Genomic DNA, 20,294 nt, shown 5'->3' with positions numbered 1-20,294 from the left:
TGGTGTAACTTTGATCGCTCATAACTCGTAAACTATTTATTCAAATTTCTTGTAATTTTGGGACTGAGCTTTTTCTAATACTTACTCTTGGTCATCGAAAACCTAAACTCCTAACTTTGTTCACATGGAAGATACAGGGGGCTGAAATAGCCGCGAAACGCTTCGAGAAAAGATGGTACGGCCGTGCCCGCTTTGCTCGAGTCTTGGCTGGGGCACTGCCGTGCCCTCAGATTCAGAATTAAAACTCCACTGTCGCACCAATAATCGCTTACATAACGATACAGTTCATAATTTCCTCGCGTCATTACCACCACATGTTTGCAACAACAATTTTACAACCCAAACAAACCATATTTTTCCTGCAAATACTAGCCACATGTCCACATGACTCCAACCGACAATTAACGGTAGTAAACAAACACACGATAGCTTACCATTAAACTATAAAATAACATTTGGAACGTTTTGCACTAAAAGTTAATGGGGTCTGCGATGTAAAACTTAATATGTATTACTGCAGTTACAATGAGAGTCGTTTGAATATAGTGCATGAAAATTGGTATTAACTATTGTTATTGGTAGCATATTTTGTCAATGGATACAAAGATAAGCGCACATTACAGAGATTGCAACTCTGAAAAGAATCGACTGATTATTTTCATACCTAGAAGCTTATTTTTGAGCGTTTGTTTAGTAGCACGTGTAATTTCACGTCATTTTATTTTCTTTGTGCAGTTGCCTATAAAAATGTCAAGAGAGAATGCCAGTTTCCACGTCAACGTTAGATTTATTTCGAGATCTAGTGTATGTATCTCAACTATCTAAGTGGTGCCTTGTTTACTATAACAACATTTTACAATCAAAGAACTTAAGAATAACGTTTAATGTTAGACTAACCATTCAGTTTATTGAAATTAAAAATATAAAATGAAGCAGTAAATAAAGTTTCTATATTTCGCTCGCCCACGGCATAAATTATTCAGAATATTGTTTTAGTCAGTGAATTTAGAAACAAACAAATTAATTGATGGCAATTTCCCGGTAGCTTGTTTGGTATCCGATACTATAACGGAAAATTGGAAGCATAACAGGGTAAAACAGGCATTTACACCGATGAGTTTCAGTAGAAATTGGTACATATTTTCTTATCTCTATTCCTTCATACTTTCATTATTTGCTGTCTACGATAAACGCACTAGTTTATATTGCTATCCTCACAAAATTTGGATTGTTTCGCGATTTTGAGTATTAACATAAACTACTCACTGAACTATTCAAAATTTAAATTATATTCTCCAAAAGTGAAAAATATTTACACTTCATATTCCTATTATAATGAACACTAGAGTTCTTCTAAATCATTTATTATGTTTCATAATTATCAAAGAAATGTGAATTTTGCATATTCAATATTAAGCTGTTATCATAGAAAGGCTCGTTAATATTAAAGTACCTCTTTATAACGAGTTAATTGTTCAAAGATTTTTTTCCAAAAGAACGTTTTAATTTTGCGTTAACTAACTTAAAGAACGTCAAAGATATTTTTTGAATATTCAGAAGGTAATTAAGGTTCTAAACATATTTTTATACGTCATTATATTTCGTAAGCATAATGATGCTACTTAATCAACAATTAAAGTTCTATCGATGCTAGTTAATCAACAATTTAACTATCGTAGGTTATTCAATTTCCCTCTGGTTAGTACTACCAGCATAGTAGTGGTAGTACCTACTGACCTAAACGACTGTCAAACTTTTGTCCTGGTTTGGCCCTCGGTTATTGTATATTGAGGAGGCTTTATCGTATTTCGTATTTTCTTTCCTTGATCTAAAGTTTATGCTCAGCGATTGCTAGCGCCACCTTTCTCAAGATCCATGAGCTAAGAGTCCTTACAAAGCTCATGACCGCCTAGGTTCAGATTTGTTCTGAACGAACAAGGCTGAAATCTTGTTACCTTTTTCACTAGTGAGCAAAGCGCCATCTATGAACGTCGCGGGTGAAAACACGAACTACCAGAGCGTTTCGTTTCAGTTCGCAGTGGCTCCAAACACTGAAAATTTTCCGACGGCTAGTGGCAAGCTTCCAAGTTCTCGTAACTGCGCCTAGATGGCGCTGCTTCACCTGACACGGTTCAGCAACCGCAACTGTTCTTTATAAAGTGATTTCAAAAGAACTGCTTGACTTACTATTTGTATAACTTCTTCTTCCAAAATAATGTAACTGAAAATTATAATGGAATGGGACTTAATGATTGTGACTACTAAAGTCGTTTCGCTAATTTAGAATTAGCAAGAAAAGGCACAAATTAATAAACATTTTGGCCAAACGTTACGTGAATAGAAAAATTTTCCTATTTGCAAGCCTTTATTTTTATTTAATGAATAGCACAAAAGTCGTTTTTACTCTGTAAACCCTAAATTCTCTCTGCAGTGGATTAAATTTTCTTGGGATAGATAGTTAACATCTAAAGAGTTAATTTAAAGCATTCCGAGAAATTAATCGGTCATTAGAACTGGGGCTATAAATCTAGTCCACTTATACTGGCTCCATGACTTCCGAAAGATATTCTTTATAGATATTGCTTGATATCTGCCTGCTTTTACATTTCACGAGCTGTTTTCAACCTTATTGGAGTACAATAGAGTGCAATTTGAAATGTAAGCTGCTTGGCTTGCATTTTACGGACTTTGGCTGGAGAGTGTGGGTCGTCGGCCGCGGCGCCCCGCCCCCCGAGCTGACGTCACACGTGTGACGTCAGCAACCCACCTGCTTCCACCCCCCACACCCGCTACCCCCGGCCGGGGAATATCCGGGGACCTGGCCCCTACAGCAAAATGATTTAATCAGGATTTTGAAGTAACGAAATATCACAATTTATTTTTAATATATACTGACGGAATGACGGATTTTAATTTACATGATTTTGTACTCGTTGTTAATTACAAGCGAACAATTTATTGACTTTTGCATTCTGTTATGAAAGTTATATTCGAGATTCATGCCCTCCTTGGTTGCTTATGATTTATATTAAAGAGTTTAAAATACAATATCTCTTAACTTCGTAGAGAGGCTCATATTGCTAAGGTTCTTGACTGTAGATATAGTTTTGCACCAGTAACATCAAGTTTATCAGCGTCTAACATGCTTTCATTCCCTAAAGCTGTAAACTTCGTCGAAAATTCACAAAGAACGTTGAGATTTACCTCGGGATCCCTTCCCCGAAAATTGCAAACGCGCTCGCGAAAATGCTAGTCTAAGTTACAACGTCGAACACACCTCCATCTTACTTTATTTAACATAAGTGGCATCAAACTTTAAACTTGTATAAAACTTTTAAAATGGAGTTTACGTAAGATTATCATAAGAATAGCGGGCACAAGCTGGTAGCGCTTGGTCTGAGATAGGCGGAAAACAAACAAAAGAAAGTCTTTTTGGGAAGATATTTTTACTTAACGTTATATTTGTGGAGGATTGAGCTTTATTGACTGGAAAATTATGTAACGTCTTTGCCATTCAGGGAAGTTTATTCAGACATTGACACTGAATATTGAGGGAAGAAATGCAAAGAGTATATGTATTATAGCGTAGCTAGGTACGTAGAAACTTACTTAGGTGAATCTTAAATTTGTCTATTTATCTTTCTTATATTTCTTGTATATTTTATTTATTTAGTAAAGTTATAAATTAACATATACCTAACAATGTGTTGTTGCATTAAACATATATAAAGTCAGATTACCTTTGAACTTCTCTAAAGATATAATTTTGTCATCAGCCCCATACAAGTAATACCAAATAAGCAAAACAATAGATAGATAGAATATTGGAAACGGCCGTAAGGAGGGAATTGAAGATCGATATTAATTTAAATATGCTCTTTTATTCTAGTCTCGTCTCCCTCGATCGGAACGTCACGTCCAATTGCAAAAAGGCGACATCTTGCATTTTTCAACTATTCTTCAAGTAGTCTGGAAATGTTAAACTATCTTGGAGCCTGAAACAAAATTGATCTAACGAGCGAGATCGGTGATACTGACGTACCTTTAGAAAAAAGAGATATTACATAAGGATGCAGGTGCAGGTGTGCTTCAGAAACGATATAAATGGTTTTAAATAGTCTCTTATTTAATTGGGATATTATGTTAAGTAACTATATTGAGGAGGTCAGATGTAAAAACTAGTAATCTGAAAGCCGAGCCCGATACGATTCACCTTTGTAAGTTACAAGAAAACTGCAGTTGTACAAATATCTATAGTCTCTGTAACCCAATTAACCGCATAGATTAAATAGAACACCGACTACAGAAATACGCAAGCTATACAACCTGCATGCATACTATTGCATACCTGTGAATGGTTGCATCGGTAACAAATAATTGGGCACACTCAGTGACGTTAGAAGCCGAGTTTTGCACTGAGAAACTAAAGCTACAACTACAAAGTGAATACACCCTGTAATATATACTAGTATTATAAAGCTGAAGAGTTTGTTTGTTTGTTTGATCCTGTTCCAGAAATTACTAATCCGATTTGAAAAAAACTTGCAGTATTAGATAGCCCATTTATCGAGGAAGGTACAGTATACTTTTTACCCGGGTTCGTGCAAAGGTTCACACGGGATGCGGGTGAAACCACTGGCAGAAGCTAGTTGTAATAAACACAGCGTCATGACGCAGGAGCATCACAAAGTCTTACATTCTTGGGGCTATTCAATAGATTGTTGTGGCCCGTTATATGCCTGGCAAGCTCTATTGTTTTATAGAAACAGAGTAACAGAACCAACATTGTATTTGTTAAGTGTTGCGATGAAATGAAAAATGAAACAGAAGTACAAAGTATAGAAAGATGTATGTACCGTGTATTCGACCACAAGAAGCATTCTTTACAAGCTCAAGTTTGATGAGCCTGAACTAATAAGGAACGCCCCGTCAAAAGCTACATTTCGTCAATGAAAAATCATTGAACAATCAAAAGCGTGAAATCCTCTTTGTCTCTTCAACTGATTCTTCAGACGCTTCCTTATACCCAAGCAATTTTGTCTAGCGTTTATTTTGAAATCTGGAAGTCTGCATGGACTCTGAATAATCATGAATTGGTTAATAATTATACTAAATTATATGTTTTTACATAAGTTCATCTAGAAATGTGGTGAAAGAGGCTTTAGAAACTAGCAAACCCAGATTAGTTCAATCAAGTATAAAACATGCGATTTCACTAAATACGTTTTCGAGTACTATCAGTTGTAACCTTTGTACTAGTGTACGTTTACATTACACGCCTATTATGTGTCGAAATCCATCAATATCCAGTGAGAGGTGTGTCTGGGTATGATACATACATCAAATGTTTTACTTAGGAGTGACATATCGGGCCTCGCATGATAGTACCACGTGGATGCTTAAAAATGTATGATACAGTAACACGGATTTGGAGGAAGAATTCCTTCTCATAATGGAGCTTTTTTTATATAGCAATATTATGTATTCGTCTTAGTGAATATTTTGCGGTATAATGAAACTATCTATCAACGTATGAAACTTATGGAATTTGTTGCTGTAAAACTTTTATATTAGTTTATCTTATGAATAGTTGTACAGAAATTAATTAAACAGTGCGGTTTTCATGTCAGTCACTATTACTACGAAAGGGCCGTATTCTGAAGAGACTTTATTATAATTATGCCTTAATAACTAAAAAGTAAAGTAAATGAGTACGATAAGGGATGGTTTATTTCACAGAAAAAAAAATACACCATGCATCAAAAAAGTTTATTTGGCCAACTTCACGCACATACATTTGTCTACATGTCGGAATGCGAACTACAAGCTACGTGCGTAGCCGCGTAGCCACCGCGTAGCGACACCCGTAGTGCTACGAAATGCTTTAATATTAATAGGCAATTTCGCGCTAAATTCGCATTGTGCTACTATGCGACACACTTATGCTTTAATTTATTTACTTAAATAATTGGAAAACTTATTTTTTTGTTGTGGGATAGGAGTTCAAAAATAGTTTTCTTAACACCAGAATGTTTTGGAATTGAAACCTAGTTTGAAACTTTTGCTTTACTTCCTCAATTTTTTGACTGAAATTGGTCGAATTCAGCAAAAGGGGAAGGAAATATCAACAAAAACAAAGACCATATGATCGAAGCAACAAAAATCGAAGTCATACAAAATGTAAATAAATAAAAACTCTTGAAATATGTTTGACCTCCTCTAGTCCGATATAATATTGGTTTTCGATAAAAATGAAACAAAGCTATGCTCGGCTGGTATACCTGAGTAGGTACTCGATTCCGCGAAACTGCAGCTCAAAAATCGATTAAGTCCCAAAGCGGAGTTGAGGTCTCGAGGTGGAGGGCTCTCGTGAAGAGTTTTGGAGAATGCTGGAGGTGGGCAAGGGGCGCATGCGCGGGGCGGGGGCACGCTCTGACGTCACTCGTCGCGCCCGGGGCGTCGCGCCAGTGCCTCTCGCGACCGCGCGATCAGTCACGCGCGACTCCCGCCCTAAATCGTCTAAACACGATCACGAGCTTCCGATGTTAATTCTCTATCATAAACAAGCGGTTATTGTTCATAAACTAGCTCGCGCCGGCTGCCGGACGCAGCCCCGCCGGCCACCACGTGGCTGATGTGACGTGACAGCCGCGCTGTGCGACTTCCACTCGCGATACATTTGTTATGGCCATTCCATACAAACCGCTTATATTTACATACGTAGGCAGTGAAGTCGCTGATGACGTATACAAAGACGGCTGTTTAAATTGAATTATAGGGGAACTGAACTCAATAAGTACACGCTAAGCACTTGACAACATTGTGGCAATGTGGTAGTGATGAATAGTTTCTTCTGCCGGCCTGACGAGCAGTGATAAGCTGCCATATTTCATGCACACGTACACATTACATAGGTTACACTAGCTCGTTTTACATGTACACATAACATTTGACATAATTCTGGTCCGGAGTTTATCCAGTTTGTAAGTAAAGTGGAACTATCTATATAGCTGCATCTTATCAATGAATTAACATCTAGATATTCATAAAGTAGCATAGAAAGCATAGAATCTAGATGATACAATTGCATCAAATAGATAACAAATTAAAAGTTACTTATGATAACATCCACCATATTTGGCCATTTTAATGAGAAGCATATCTTCGTTATCAGAAACATAAAGCTAGATGATTTACTTTAATATAACCACTAGCTACTTTTGAATACGTAGTATACCCAGCTTTATAAAATATGTAAATGATCACGATCAAGATGAAGGCTACACTTGTATCTCGTATCAGTTACTTTCTTAAGCTTCTGTTACAGTATATATTTATATATAAAAGTATTATAAGCAAGGATTACGTTTCTGTGCGTAATACAATATTCTTAAGATAAGAAAGTATAGAGGTTATGTTAAGGAAGAAATAGACCTTACCGCAATAGGAATAGGGACTACATCTTTGTAAGCGGTTTATCCAGTGAACACAAAAGGATCGGCCTGGGAAGATGGGTGTCGTGCTAGTAATATCTTAAAGATTTTGATGCTGTATATCTTTACATACGTATATACAGAAGAGTGGTTTAGTTATTGTATTGAACGGTTCATCTCATTGTGGTATTGAAGATACCATTAATTAACGGTCTTATAATAACATTACCTAAGTTCAACAACCTTTACATGCTTTGATAATGAATTTGACGCAAACAGTCCTCAATAAATTATAATTGTTAATCATTGATATAATCTTAAAACATTTCATTGTGATGGAAGTACCTAATCACAACAGCTGGTTGACATAATTTAAAAACAATAGAACTATATAGCTTACCTAGAGCCTTAATAATAATATCAAATGAAATGCAGTACGTATAAACTACAGTATGTCAGCAGTTTTTCTCCTTTCAAACAAAAACTATGATGTTCTCTCCGCAGTACAATGAAGATTGGTGCATGGCATCACTGTAATAAATGAAACATCTTGTACAAGAGCCCACAGATCGATTGGTGGGGCGTTCCTAAAACTACTGTATTATTCATGGACTGTGTCTTATTTAAATTAAGCTTTTAAGGTTTTACTTATTCAATCACTCTCGTGGTTTCTCACACGTGCTCCAAATTAAATACATAATGTAGTTCCACCTTAAACTATAGAGGTTACCTTAAATTAAGGTTGAAAAGATTTCTAATAACTTTGAAAAGTTGACAACTTGCTTATTATGTACTAGCTTCTGCCCGCGACTTCGTACGCGGATAAAGTCCCTTATGCCAGCTACTACGGGGTCAGCAAAATCAAAGATCTGAACCGTCTGATATTGAATTTTAAGAGCCCGTTGACTTGAAAACAACGGAATACGCATAGCCATTAGAAACGTTCCATATATTTAATTTTTGTACTTCAACGGCAAAAGCACAGCAGACTAAACAAAACGCTGAGAACTGAACCGCAAAAGACATGACCATAGGGATAAAAGTAGTGATTCTAATTAGTCCGCATTTAAGTTGTGTGTGGCAAAAATATTACACGTATTGATACGTTAAAAAACATTAAATGTTACTGAGATAACAAAGTCGTGATGACTTAGTGGAAGTCGTGGTGGTTTAGTGGGTAGAGAACCAATCTCTCAAGTATGAGCGTACGTCTTTGATTCCAGGTCTGGCAAGTACCTGCCAATGCAACTTTTCGAAGTTCGTATGTACTTTCTACGTATATTTTGGATACCAATGACCGTTATTTGGAGGCATCCCCTCCAAATAACGGTCATTGGTATCCTTAAACTGTAGGTTCCGGCTGTCATTGAACATTCTTGGCAGTCGTTATGGGTAATCAGATGCCAGTAAGTCTGACCAGTTTTACCAAGGGGTATTGGGTTGAGCGGGTAACTGGGTTGTGGAGCTCAGATAGGCAGTCGCTCCTTGTAAAACACTGGTACTCAGTTGCATCGTGACTGGAAGTTGACTCTAACATAATTGGGACAAAGGCTCTTGAGATAATAACGACAATAATAATGAGATATAAGGAATGCAGGATATCTGAGGCTGATGACGGGGAGTAGCGACCCCGGTGGGCTATATATACTGAGTTCTCCAGGGAGAGTATACTGTCCCCCATCTCCGGCCGGTCGGAGTGAACCATGACGGGGGTAGGTCTCACGCCTCTGGCTTGGCTTGGCCGTCCAGAGTGGAGTCGCTAGAGCAGGGTTAGTAGCCCTGCTCGGAGGATAGGTGCCTCGTGGTAAGTGACCCACAGGGAGCGCGTAATCTGCGTTTAAAATCCGCCGAGGTATCCTCACACTTCAGCCGCTCATATCCCAAGTAGTTTTCATCAACAGTTGGCAATGGTTAGCAGAACCGGGGATTGTCTTTTTTTTAACGACGTCCACCGGGGATTGTCCTCGGGTTCATTTCTATAGTGTATAAAGGAATAATCGTCGGTTTTGTTTCACCATTTCATTAAAGTTGTCTCAAAAGGGCTTCAGAGTGTTGGCTTCGGCCCCACGTTTGCCTCCCAAAAATTCGGAACTCTGTAGTCCCGAGGTCTGGAAGAGACATACAAAATAATAATGAGATATAACACAACAAATTCGGAGAGTGGGGGCTCGTGACGCCACGTCTAGGTATGTAAAATTTGACTAAGCAGTGACTTAACACAAAATTCAAGTTATATCTTCGTTATTATTTGTTTGTGAGAAGGAGAAAAGAAAAAATACGGGTCCATTATTTTAGGATTATCTAAAAGACGGACTAATTACTTTTTTTGATTCACCATACCACCTATTTCATAACTGGGTTCGATCCCAGGTCAGGCAAGTACCAATGCAACTTTTCTAAGTTTGTATGTACTTTCTAAGTATATCTTAGACACCATTGGCTGTGTTTCGGATGGCACGTTAAACTGTAGGTCCCGGCTGTCATTGAACATCCTTGGCAGTCGTTACGGGTAGTCAGAAGCCAGTAAGTCTGACACCAGTCTAACCAAGGGGTATCGGGTTGCCCGGGTTACTGGGTTGAGAAGGTCAGATAGGCAGTCGCTTCTTGTAAAGCACTGGTACTCAGCTGAATCCGGTTAGACTGGAAGCCGACCCCAACATGATTGGGAAAAGGCTCGGAGAATGATGACCACCTATTTCATAACATTCATTTCTATACATTTCAAGTGTAGTATTGCTCTTGAAGTTCCACATCAGGTGTTCCAGATCTTCGATGTATATACGTCAATAGAGAGTGCTTATCAGGTTGAACCACTTTTGCTAAAACGTCATATCTATATATGCTATTGTCTAGCTGGGCTCCTGGAGTTCCACATCAGGTGTTTTAGATCTTCAATTTGTATAAGTCAATAGAAAGTGCTTATCAAATTGAACAACTTTTGCTAAAACGTCATACCTGTATATGGTACAGAGAAGCTGGGCTCTTGGGGTTCCACATCAGGTGTTCCAGATCTTAAAATTTATTATCTCAGCTGAAAATGCTCATCACATAAAATAATTTTTGCCATGGCACCATTTTTGTATCTCTTATAGTTTTGTTGGTCTGTTGGTGTTCTGCATCAGGTCTTCAAGTTTCGAAGATAAATTATAGCCTATATGTTGACCAGGCTTAATACTGATACAACACAGAAAAAATCATTGAAATCCGTTCAGTAGTTCCGAAGATTAGCGTGTACAAACAAACAGACATACAGACATACAGACAGAATTTTTTTTTTGGATTTGTGCTCCATTACTGTTTCTAAACCCCACCCAATTATTATTTTTTAAATATATTCAATGTACAGACACAGTTTTTTTACAGATTTATTATATGTATAGATTTGAAAATTAATTCAATTGTTTATTGGTCATCTTTGATCTGCAATGATGAAAAAAATGCTGCTTATCTCCAAAGAACCTATTACTAAAGCTACATACAAGCTCGTGTCAGTGAAAATATTATCTTCCACAGTTTCAGTTTTATGCACAAATACACTTTGCATGTTGCATACATGTTGTTTATATAAATATTCATTTCGAATTCTAGGATTCCTACGTTCTAATATATTTTGTGGGAACGTGAACTAGATTGGAATACCTGTTTTATTCATAATACAACTTTCTGTATATGTCGATACATTAGTATATCGTACTGTGGATGTCATGAAATCACAGAGAACAAACTATTTGGCAATAGAAGACAAAGGTTCCGTGTCAATCCTCCGAAACGCTTTTATGTGTACCTTTGACACAAACACAAACAAAACGTTTCGCTTTGTAACTGTTCCCGGAATATTACATTGGGTGCACACTTTGACATCTATCACTTGTATCGTAAGTAAGAGGTAATGGCATTTGAAACAACAAAGAAAACAACACACACACACTTTCATTGATTCAAGAAACTTACTCCGCTTGTGAATGAATTCTACTATAATCAATGTTGTATTGCTATACTAATTTGGTAGATGGAGCAATACTTAGTTAGGCATTACCTTTATTGAATCATAAATAAAGTAGTATTCATTTACATGAATTGATTCACAATTGTTCATCCATAGAAAACAAAATCTTTCGGTACCTAACACAGCACTTTTTTTTCAGACAGTCTATTACAATTCCATTTAAAATACATTGTTATCAAGTAAATAACATCCCCGTACCCCATCAGTCTTCCAGTGTATCTGTTGGGGTTAATGTCGAAACCACTTAACGATTCCTGATGGGGTTATCGCTACTTCCTAGGACATTTCTCGAGGGAGGCTAACGTCGATACATTAATAGATTATACAGAGCGACCCATCAGCTACGATAATAACAGTATTCGGTCCCACTGTGTTGTTTATTTTACGCAGGCAACAGAGTGTGCTCATAAATTCCAAATTACTGTATGTACACCGAACTAATGGCATCATTATGAACTAGTAAAACAACGCTATCATTCCCATAGGAATCATTAAGCTAACATCTGAATATTTCCTGCTGGTATACAACATTTTATTCAAATCGCAACAAAACTTCCTTTATAGCTTCAATAAAACATGAATATTTTTCTTGCCGGTACGAGAGACGACTTTCGTTTCATCACTCTATCCAATTTCGTTCCTTCCACATTGCCCTTGGGCTTATTACGAGTCTCAAGACGGGCCTGTATATATATGTTTGTGCGTGCGTAAGCAGAACGAATAGTCTGCCTTTGGCTAAGAAACGCTAAAACCCCTTGACTGTTGGCCTTACATATTTTTCAGCGAGCACTGGCCACGCGATATATCCTCAAGCATCCTCCGACCTATTTTTGTCTAACGTCTACTTACACACATTTCCCCAAAAATGTTTACATCATTGTTGCTCACGGCGTCCCACGCTATTTTTGTATTAATGAATTTTTAATTAAATTCGTGATGTGAATTGATTGCACTACAAAGTAATTACATTAACCATTATGGAGAATTTGAATCAAAATATTTGAGTTGCGGGAATATTTTCAAAATCTGTTATACTTGTATTGTGATTTCAAAGGAAATCTGACAAAGTACAACTATAAAGAAATGTGAAGTTACAAAAAGTTGCGACATCTGAAGACCCTGAAGGAGGAAACTTCGTGTTTCCGTCTCTTACAGTTGAATACTGTTGGATACAAAGGGACCCTCGAGTGTGTCTGTATTCTACTTTATGTAGATGTACACTTAACAAATATGTTTATTCAAATTACATTTGATATCTTCCGTAAAATGGGGATTTTGGTAGCTTTTTATGTCTGTCGTACTTACATGCATATATTCCTTTTACGCTATGTGAGATCATAACAGGCATTCAGGGGGAAAATATGAGATTTACATTTATCTCATGGAATAGTAAATAGCATACGTATCAGTTTTATTTATAGGTAGCATTTAGAAGACTTTATAAAATGTCTTGAAACTAGTGTACATATTTTAAGACGTTATTCTTAAACACATATTTGCAAACATGTCGCTGCTTCGATGTAGGTACCTATTTCTGAGGTTATAAATAAAATTACATACCTATCTCCTAAGTAAAATACACAGGCATAATGTCGGATATGAATATTTCAACAAATAGGTATACAATATTTAAAAGTTGTACATTACGTAAATACAGTCATAGCGGTAAATAAAATATGTATCTTATGTGTACAAATACTTTCCAAACAGACGTATTTGCGAATACAAAGGAGCCGCGATCTATTCTTTATGTTTTGATAAGATTTATACTTTTGTACAAGATCAGATTTCAATAAAGACTTGGGCACAATGCTGGTTTTTGCCAACAATGTTACGCTTTTTACTTTGACGAAACGTGTTTCGGTTCTTAAGTAAACTGTTTTTTCTTAAGTTAGAGTTCATAGGTTTCATTTTGTATACCAAAAAAACAAACAATATACAGTTTAAACTTTTAAATTACAATTTTCTACGGTTTGAATACATAGTTGTAATAAGACAATTAAACAGAAAATTTTGTATGACTAAAATCACGCTGCTCTGCTTTTGACCTAACAAAAAGTTAAAAAAGGTATTTTAGCTGTCAGTTACCGAGTTATCGCAGGAGACATCAGATCATCTCTATTGTACTCGAGTAGATATATCAGATGCGATGTGTATCACCTGTTTATACAGCAGTGAAAGAATATCAAGATTACTTCTTTCAAATGATAAATACTATTAAGTAACCTCCAATATTAGCAACATATATGGCTGCCCGCTAACGGCAGACTTTTTGTAGGATAGATAATCACACCGATTTTTTGTAGGACGTTTTGACAAAAAAATTCTGGCCGACTTTTTGTCGGATATGTGCGTTGCACCGTTGCTATCAACGTATTGTCGAAAGTGGGGGGTAGCCTAAGACAAACGCATCGATATAGGTACGCTTTCCCACAAGCGGATTTTCCTCTCGGTTTTTCCGAGCGTATTGTATGGATGGTGTCCGTATACGTGCCACAGCAAACAATTGACATTCAAATGATGACACGTGAATTCCCGGGACAGGTTTTTGTCACTCGTAATATATCGCGCGTAAAACACCAAGCGACAAATCTTCTAGTGTGAAAGCGCTGAATATTTCAGATAACAATCTTGTAATAATCTTCATTGACACTGTTTATTGATAGCTACGGTAGAAAAACTGATATTTAAAACAATATCTCTTCAACAGATTGTTTGCTGATATCTCATAATAAGACAAAATACTTAGATATAGATATTTATAGGAGACGTAGATAGCACTTCTTTATATACAAATACTCTTAGATAATGCATACTAATCCAAACAAAAATGTAATACTTCTCTGATAACTCAACACTACAAGCAGCGAGAAGGGATAGAAGTGGGGTACGTTTTACAACGTAGATACTACTATGTAATGTACAAAAATACCCCCATAGTAGCTAATGTCTATAGTGAACAAAACAAGGCATTCGTTCTAACTAAACAATTCGCGTATCGACAGCCAAAAATGCTAGTTGAAATGTGTATGTACATTCAACTACGAACTGTATGATACAACCACAAATATATGTAAAGTCCTAAGTAGAGTACTCTTCACGCTGGAACCGCAAAGTTACGTCCAATGCATAGTAAATGCGTGCAGGCGTTTCGGCAGCCATTTGATATTCAACATGTTGTGGGTAAAGGTGCCAAGTCCTACGCATGTACTCGTAGATGCAACAAGGTGGTCGTAGTACTATTGAGCGCATGTGTTACCCGTTTCATGCACTTATGTAATGCTGTAAGCATTTAAAGACCCACTACAATGTTTACAAACAAGCATTGTACCAATATGGTATACGGTTCATTCTGACGTTCATAGAATAGAAGTATTTTTCATGTGCTTGAAAGTATGTATGAATGTATCCATTTTGAAACTAGAAAATTTGTCAATCAGTCTTAACAAGGGGTAGGTACTGGGTTGCCCGGGTTGAAGAGGTCAGATAGGCAGTTGTTCAATGTAAAACATTAGTTCTCAGCTGCATCATGTTAGACTAGAAGCCGACTCCTATATACATGGGAGAAAGATCCATATTCAAAATCTGGTTTTTCTTTATTTTTTGCACGTGAAATATATCAGTGGAAAAATTGTGTCATCTGAACAAACATTTGCTGATGAGAGGTTATCACGTTTCCCATTTAAATTATAACCTCGGGAAATTCTGATTCGATTCCGAAATTTCTTTCGCCACTCGGATTCAAAGGCTCAGATTATATTTCCTTTTTTAAATGTCATTGCTCCGTATACAAGAAAATACAAAAACATCAAATTTTTCAGGAAAAAAATAACGTTTCTAAATAGAATTATTCATTAGAAACAGTACCTACAGTTACTTTTCAAATGTTTATTTTCCTTGATAGGCACTACTCGCGGGGAGTTCATCGAACTCTTGTTACTTGTTTATTAAAATGCATCTAACCAATCAAAACTTAGGATACCATCAAAAAAATCCGCTTTATTTTTATTGCGAACTTGCGAAGTACTTTCTTTTATCCATTAACTGGCGGTAAATTGTTTTTAGATTAAGTACTTGGAAGTGTTGCAAGTTAATGGAAAAGCTTGGTTCGCCTCTGTTGTGGAAGGGAACGGCCGGGAGTTCACTAACATACCTCCTCCTGGCTTTCTGAGAGCTAAACATTAACTAGAACATTAATCAGCTCCATCATAGTTCAGCTCAGTTCAATAATAACTGTTATTAGCTGTAAAGCAGCTCTATAGCAGCAGGGTTCTTAGTACTTATAAAAGCTTCGCCTTTCTTGAAAGGTTTGTTTATTGTTTATCGAACAACGTAATTGTATATGAGTTGAAGCGGTAACAACACAAACGTTTTCATTTATTGTACCAATATATTCTATATGCCACCGGAACAATAAAACTTAACTGTAATGACTAAAATCCGGTCAATTATAGAGGTATTTTCGGCATATGTCATGTAACATAAAGTCGCGTAAAATGCATATTTTTTTAAATGATCAAGCATTCAAAACTTTTATACCCGTCACAGCATAATATCGGCAGTCACGTCACATCAATAACAACTAGGGTCAACTACCCGAAACCTTAAAACGTTTTCGTTTACATAGAATTAACTCGGAAGCTCGTTTTAAACACAAACCAATAAAGAAAGTTCTAAAACCACAGAAATCTCAACGACATATAAAACCCATATAATACAATGAAAGTTTGAAATACATACAACGATTACAAAAACTACAGCGAAAGGTGGTACCTGAAGGAGGAAAGAAATCAAACCATGTGATGGTATATTGTGTTCCTGTGACAAACGAAGGTTGTGCGTGATTTAGCGTATGGAAGGTACGGCCTGAAGCGAGCCCTGGGCGGCGGCGGCTCGCGGCGCGCGCGCTGTGATGCGATGGGCCAGGACTGGTGCTTCCGACGCAAGAGGAAGCGGAGTAGCAGTCAGGAGGACCACCCGCATCACACCCGGTAACTATGGCAATACCGTCACATTATAACAGCTTCATCATTGGGACAAATCAAACGTCTTCATTTGTTTTAACTTTTAGAACCATGTCAATAAATCACCGGCCATACATATTTTTGCCACTGTTGTATCTCAACAAAATCTGTGTTGAAATGTTTACGTGTCGTAGAAATCGTAGTATAAAAGGTCTAACGATACTCCCGCCCTCTGTCGATAGTGACAGACATCTAGGTCAGAGGGAGGGTGCTCACCGGTAGCTTTTACATAAGGTTCACGTTAAGGGTAGCTAGATGTCGTACGCGACTCTATTACTGACTCAACAATATTTCTCTGTAAATATCCCGAAAAAATAAAATCTGAGGAAATGCGGAAGACATTATGGTAAAATATTTCAAACTCCAATCAAGAAATAATATGGATGAATATACCGTAATTTTTTTCATAAAAATTTGCTAATAAAAGTGTTCGACCGGAGCGAAATTTGGCCGAAGTTGAAGCGGAATGTATAATCCGACGCTAAATAATGAATACATTTTAGGGTTCTGTACAAAAAGGTTTTAATAGAAGCCGACAGCACCGTCGCCATTTTTATATTTATGAACCTTAGTAACCATACACCAATTAAAGTAAAATTAAAAAGCTGACTGTAGCTTAACTCCCTAACCATTTTTTTCAAAAAATCAAAAAGGGGTATATCTCATCAAAATAGGTCATAAAGTCAAAGAGTTCAGTATTATTTACATCTGTCTGACCCTTATCTCTTTTTTGCATTTATAGCTAAACGCGGTCCCTCAAATACTGAAAGGTATTTCCGACATATTATTACCAGAAAGAATGTGAGTAAAAATAGTAGTACTTCCTCAAGTTATATTTAATTAAAATAACTACCTATATAATCATGAAATATAATATTAAATGAGTCTTTGTTAATAATACAAAATAGTTTTGTGTACACTAGTAAAAGTGTCTTTTGTTGAATTGTCAGCAGTTTACTTATTCTATTGTCAATACCATTCACTCGTAAATGGTATTATAACGTGAAATCGATAATTAGTTGTTCATATTGAAGTTGTATGTAGTGATAATTAGGTGGTTCTGTCAATACGTTTAAAGAAGTATTGTACGAATATAGCAACTTCATAAATGTAATATTGGCCTTACATACTCCTAACACGTTGAGTAAATATTCAAAATTCATTTGTCATATATTACTGCTAGTGAAACCACTGTTCACACTATAAATGAAACTGGTATGAACCAGTAAATAAAACAAATATCAACAGATAAAAAGTTTCCAAGGTGTTCCTGCCAGTCGGTTAAAACTGTCAACACTGAAAGATCTAGTAAAGTTCTGAAATCCACAAGGATCAATTATTTCCAACGGCGCGGTCGAGAGCACCTTTACTTAAAACATTTCAGGATTTTAACTGCATATTCATGAAAAACGAAGGACCAATTGGATAAATTCATTTCTAATTTATTTTATTTAGTAAATGTACTTAGCATTTATTGTGAAATTGGGCTATGCTAGTTTATTTTACAATACTTAATACGTAATAATGATGGGTCCCCTTTTCCGACTATACCATCGACTCTACCTACATGTTAAATATCAGTATGCTGCGTATGAATAATCAAATTCCTTAACAAGTTAACTTATCAGGAAGGCTTTAGCACATTCCAATAAACTTGCGCATTTGCTTGAATTGTATCAAGATAATACAATACACTTGACTGGCATTATTATCTTAAATAGCTACTATTATTAACTTCTACGTAATCCTTGAGTAGGTTGAAGTGGGTAACCATCGAATAAGGGAAATTATTGGAATTACAAGGACAATACAGAGTGCACAAAAACACTCTAAACTCATCCAACTTCGCAAGAAAACCTCAAACGATTCTTCATTTCAAAGAAAGAGTTGATTAAACGTCTTAAAACCACACATAGCGATACCTAATACTTATACGTAGGCACATATACCAAGTAAAGCAATCTAACGGCTGCTGTAAGGAGTTCCCCAGCGGCTTGTGTGATGAACAGAGCTCTGGTGGCAAGTGGGTAATTGCATCCTAATGGGCTTCGTCGGCAATGCGATTAACTCCTAACCTCTCATAATACACAATGACTGCTTACTATGATAGTTCGCAGCGTTCCATAATGATGTTATTCAGCGATCGCGTGCAAATCGCTTCATAAACGATTTGTTTTAACTGATAGATATTTCGTCATCTCTATACAATTTCCACATAAATTATGTACACATACCCGTTTATTGTGGTAGGAAATGTTTATTTATTTTAATAAGTACCTAATCGAAATGCTTTTCCTTCCTAAGTCTTTAAATGAGTGTTGGTTATCCCAAGCCTCAATTAAAGAGAGTAAACAGGATAATCGGTATTTACTCCTAAATTCTAGAGACTTCCTGCTTACGCTGCTTTGTACCCTCAAAACAACTATTGTTTCTTTCTTCTTCCTGCCGTGTTACCAATTTTATTTAGGGTCGATGCAATACATATTATGTCAAAGTAACTATTGTTTCTCAAAAATTTTGATGGTTCTTTATCTGTTTAAATATAATAGTTCAAATTAATAACATGCGATGATACGCGTTAATGTGCATAAATCAATATATTTATTGTAAGTGCCAGTCTCTAAACTCTCCACTCTAAAATTATATTACACCACAACAATTTTCGATTACTCATAAACAGAAACTAGCGTCACGATCGTAAATAGATGGAAATAGGCATAAAAACAACTAAAATTAATCTGTTTGAGTCAGCTATAGATACTATGAGGTTGGGTATATAAGTACTTAATAATGTTATATAATCAGATTTACCAAGATTCCTCTCAGCTAATTAAATCAGTATGCATATTGTAGGCTGTAGTGCACATTCATAATATATAGCACAATCAGCCTCGGACGTACGGCGTAATTGCATCTACGTGCATTCCCACAGTAATTATCTTTGGCCACAGGCGTAATAATATGGCAGACAGGCCGCCGGCCATTACAAACCAAGGTAACAGCTACACAATACGGTATTGTGCCGACTCACGTGAAATATACACTGCCAATCTTAGGGCTGTTTACTGTAAGAACGATCGATGTATTTCTATTACAGGTGTCTATTATAATGGCACGTTGTTCTCCACAATGAGTACGTGTTTTCATAGTTTACATAATAATGGTTCCAGCTGTGTCTTTAGAAATCTTATATATGGTGTAGATGCTGCAATTTATACCATTACATACATAAATCCTGTAGTATGTAAAATTTTCTGCATCAAACTATTACTAGAGACAATTGAAAATTTTCTCGAACCTTTACAATCTGTTTTTATGGTTTGTTTTTCTTATTATGCAAGATCAATGCAAATGTTCCCCGGATGTGATGTAGGGTGCACGGCGCGAAGGGCAGCGCGCGCCGGTCAAGTTCACGGCGCGACCTACGTGACAAACCAATAAAATATAACTGCTTTGTATTGCGAACACTTTTCTAATTACTTAAGTCACCTACATTCCTGAACGTAAGCGAAACTACATAGAATGCTTGCGTGTTTTCGCGATGGCTTTGAAGTAGTAGTTGTGTTAAATGAAAATATATTGGAAATTGGTATTTGCAGTTCTGGGACAGTAAAATGCATTCTTCAATGTAAGTTTCATTATGTTTTGTATAGATTTGCACTATATCTGTTCCTGTAATGCTCCAATAGGGCTCTGTGCGGCAGATTGTTGAGACTGTAGCGCTGAAAGATAGCTTCGGTGCACAACCGTTCAGTAGCATTTTTTCAGGTTGTACTGAAAGTATAGGCCATATTTACTATGGTATCTTTGTCAGGTATCTAAATTAATCTG

The 20,294-nt window shown here is 36.5% G+C and overlaps 1 protein-coding gene across 9 annotated transcripts in view; it reads left to right on the top strand.

Moving 5' to 3' along the window:
• The window catches only part of LOC110384055 (3',5'-cyclic-AMP phosphodiesterase), a 368,048-nt gene that overhangs the window by 278,990 nt on the left and 68,764 nt on the right, over positions 1 to 20,294 (top strand). The window contains exons 1-2 of one of the 9 annotated variants that reach the window (XM_064034104.1): positions 6,433 to 6,544; positions 16,125 to 16,430. The exons of the other annotated variants lie outside the window; for them this stretch is intronic. Coding sequence (XP_063890174.1) covers positions 16,357 to 16,430 — 74 coding nt within the window. The 5' untranslated portion in view covers positions 6,433 to 6,544; positions 16,125 to 16,356. Of the gene's footprint in view, positions 1 to 6,432; positions 6,545 to 16,124; positions 16,431 to 20,294 lie in introns of those variants that run through there. 9 annotated transcript variants of the gene reach the window in all.

The sequence above is a fragment of the Helicoverpa armigera genome, chromosome 4, assembly GCF_030705265.1.
Source record: "Helicoverpa armigera isolate CAAS_96S chromosome 4, ASM3070526v1, whole genome shotgun sequence".
Taxonomy (NCBI): Eukaryota; Metazoa; Arthropoda; class Insecta; order Lepidoptera; family Noctuidae; genus Helicoverpa; species Helicoverpa armigera.
The sequence above is the reverse complement of the archived record's forward strand: the minus strand, read 5'-3'. Positions and strand labels throughout refer to the sequence as shown.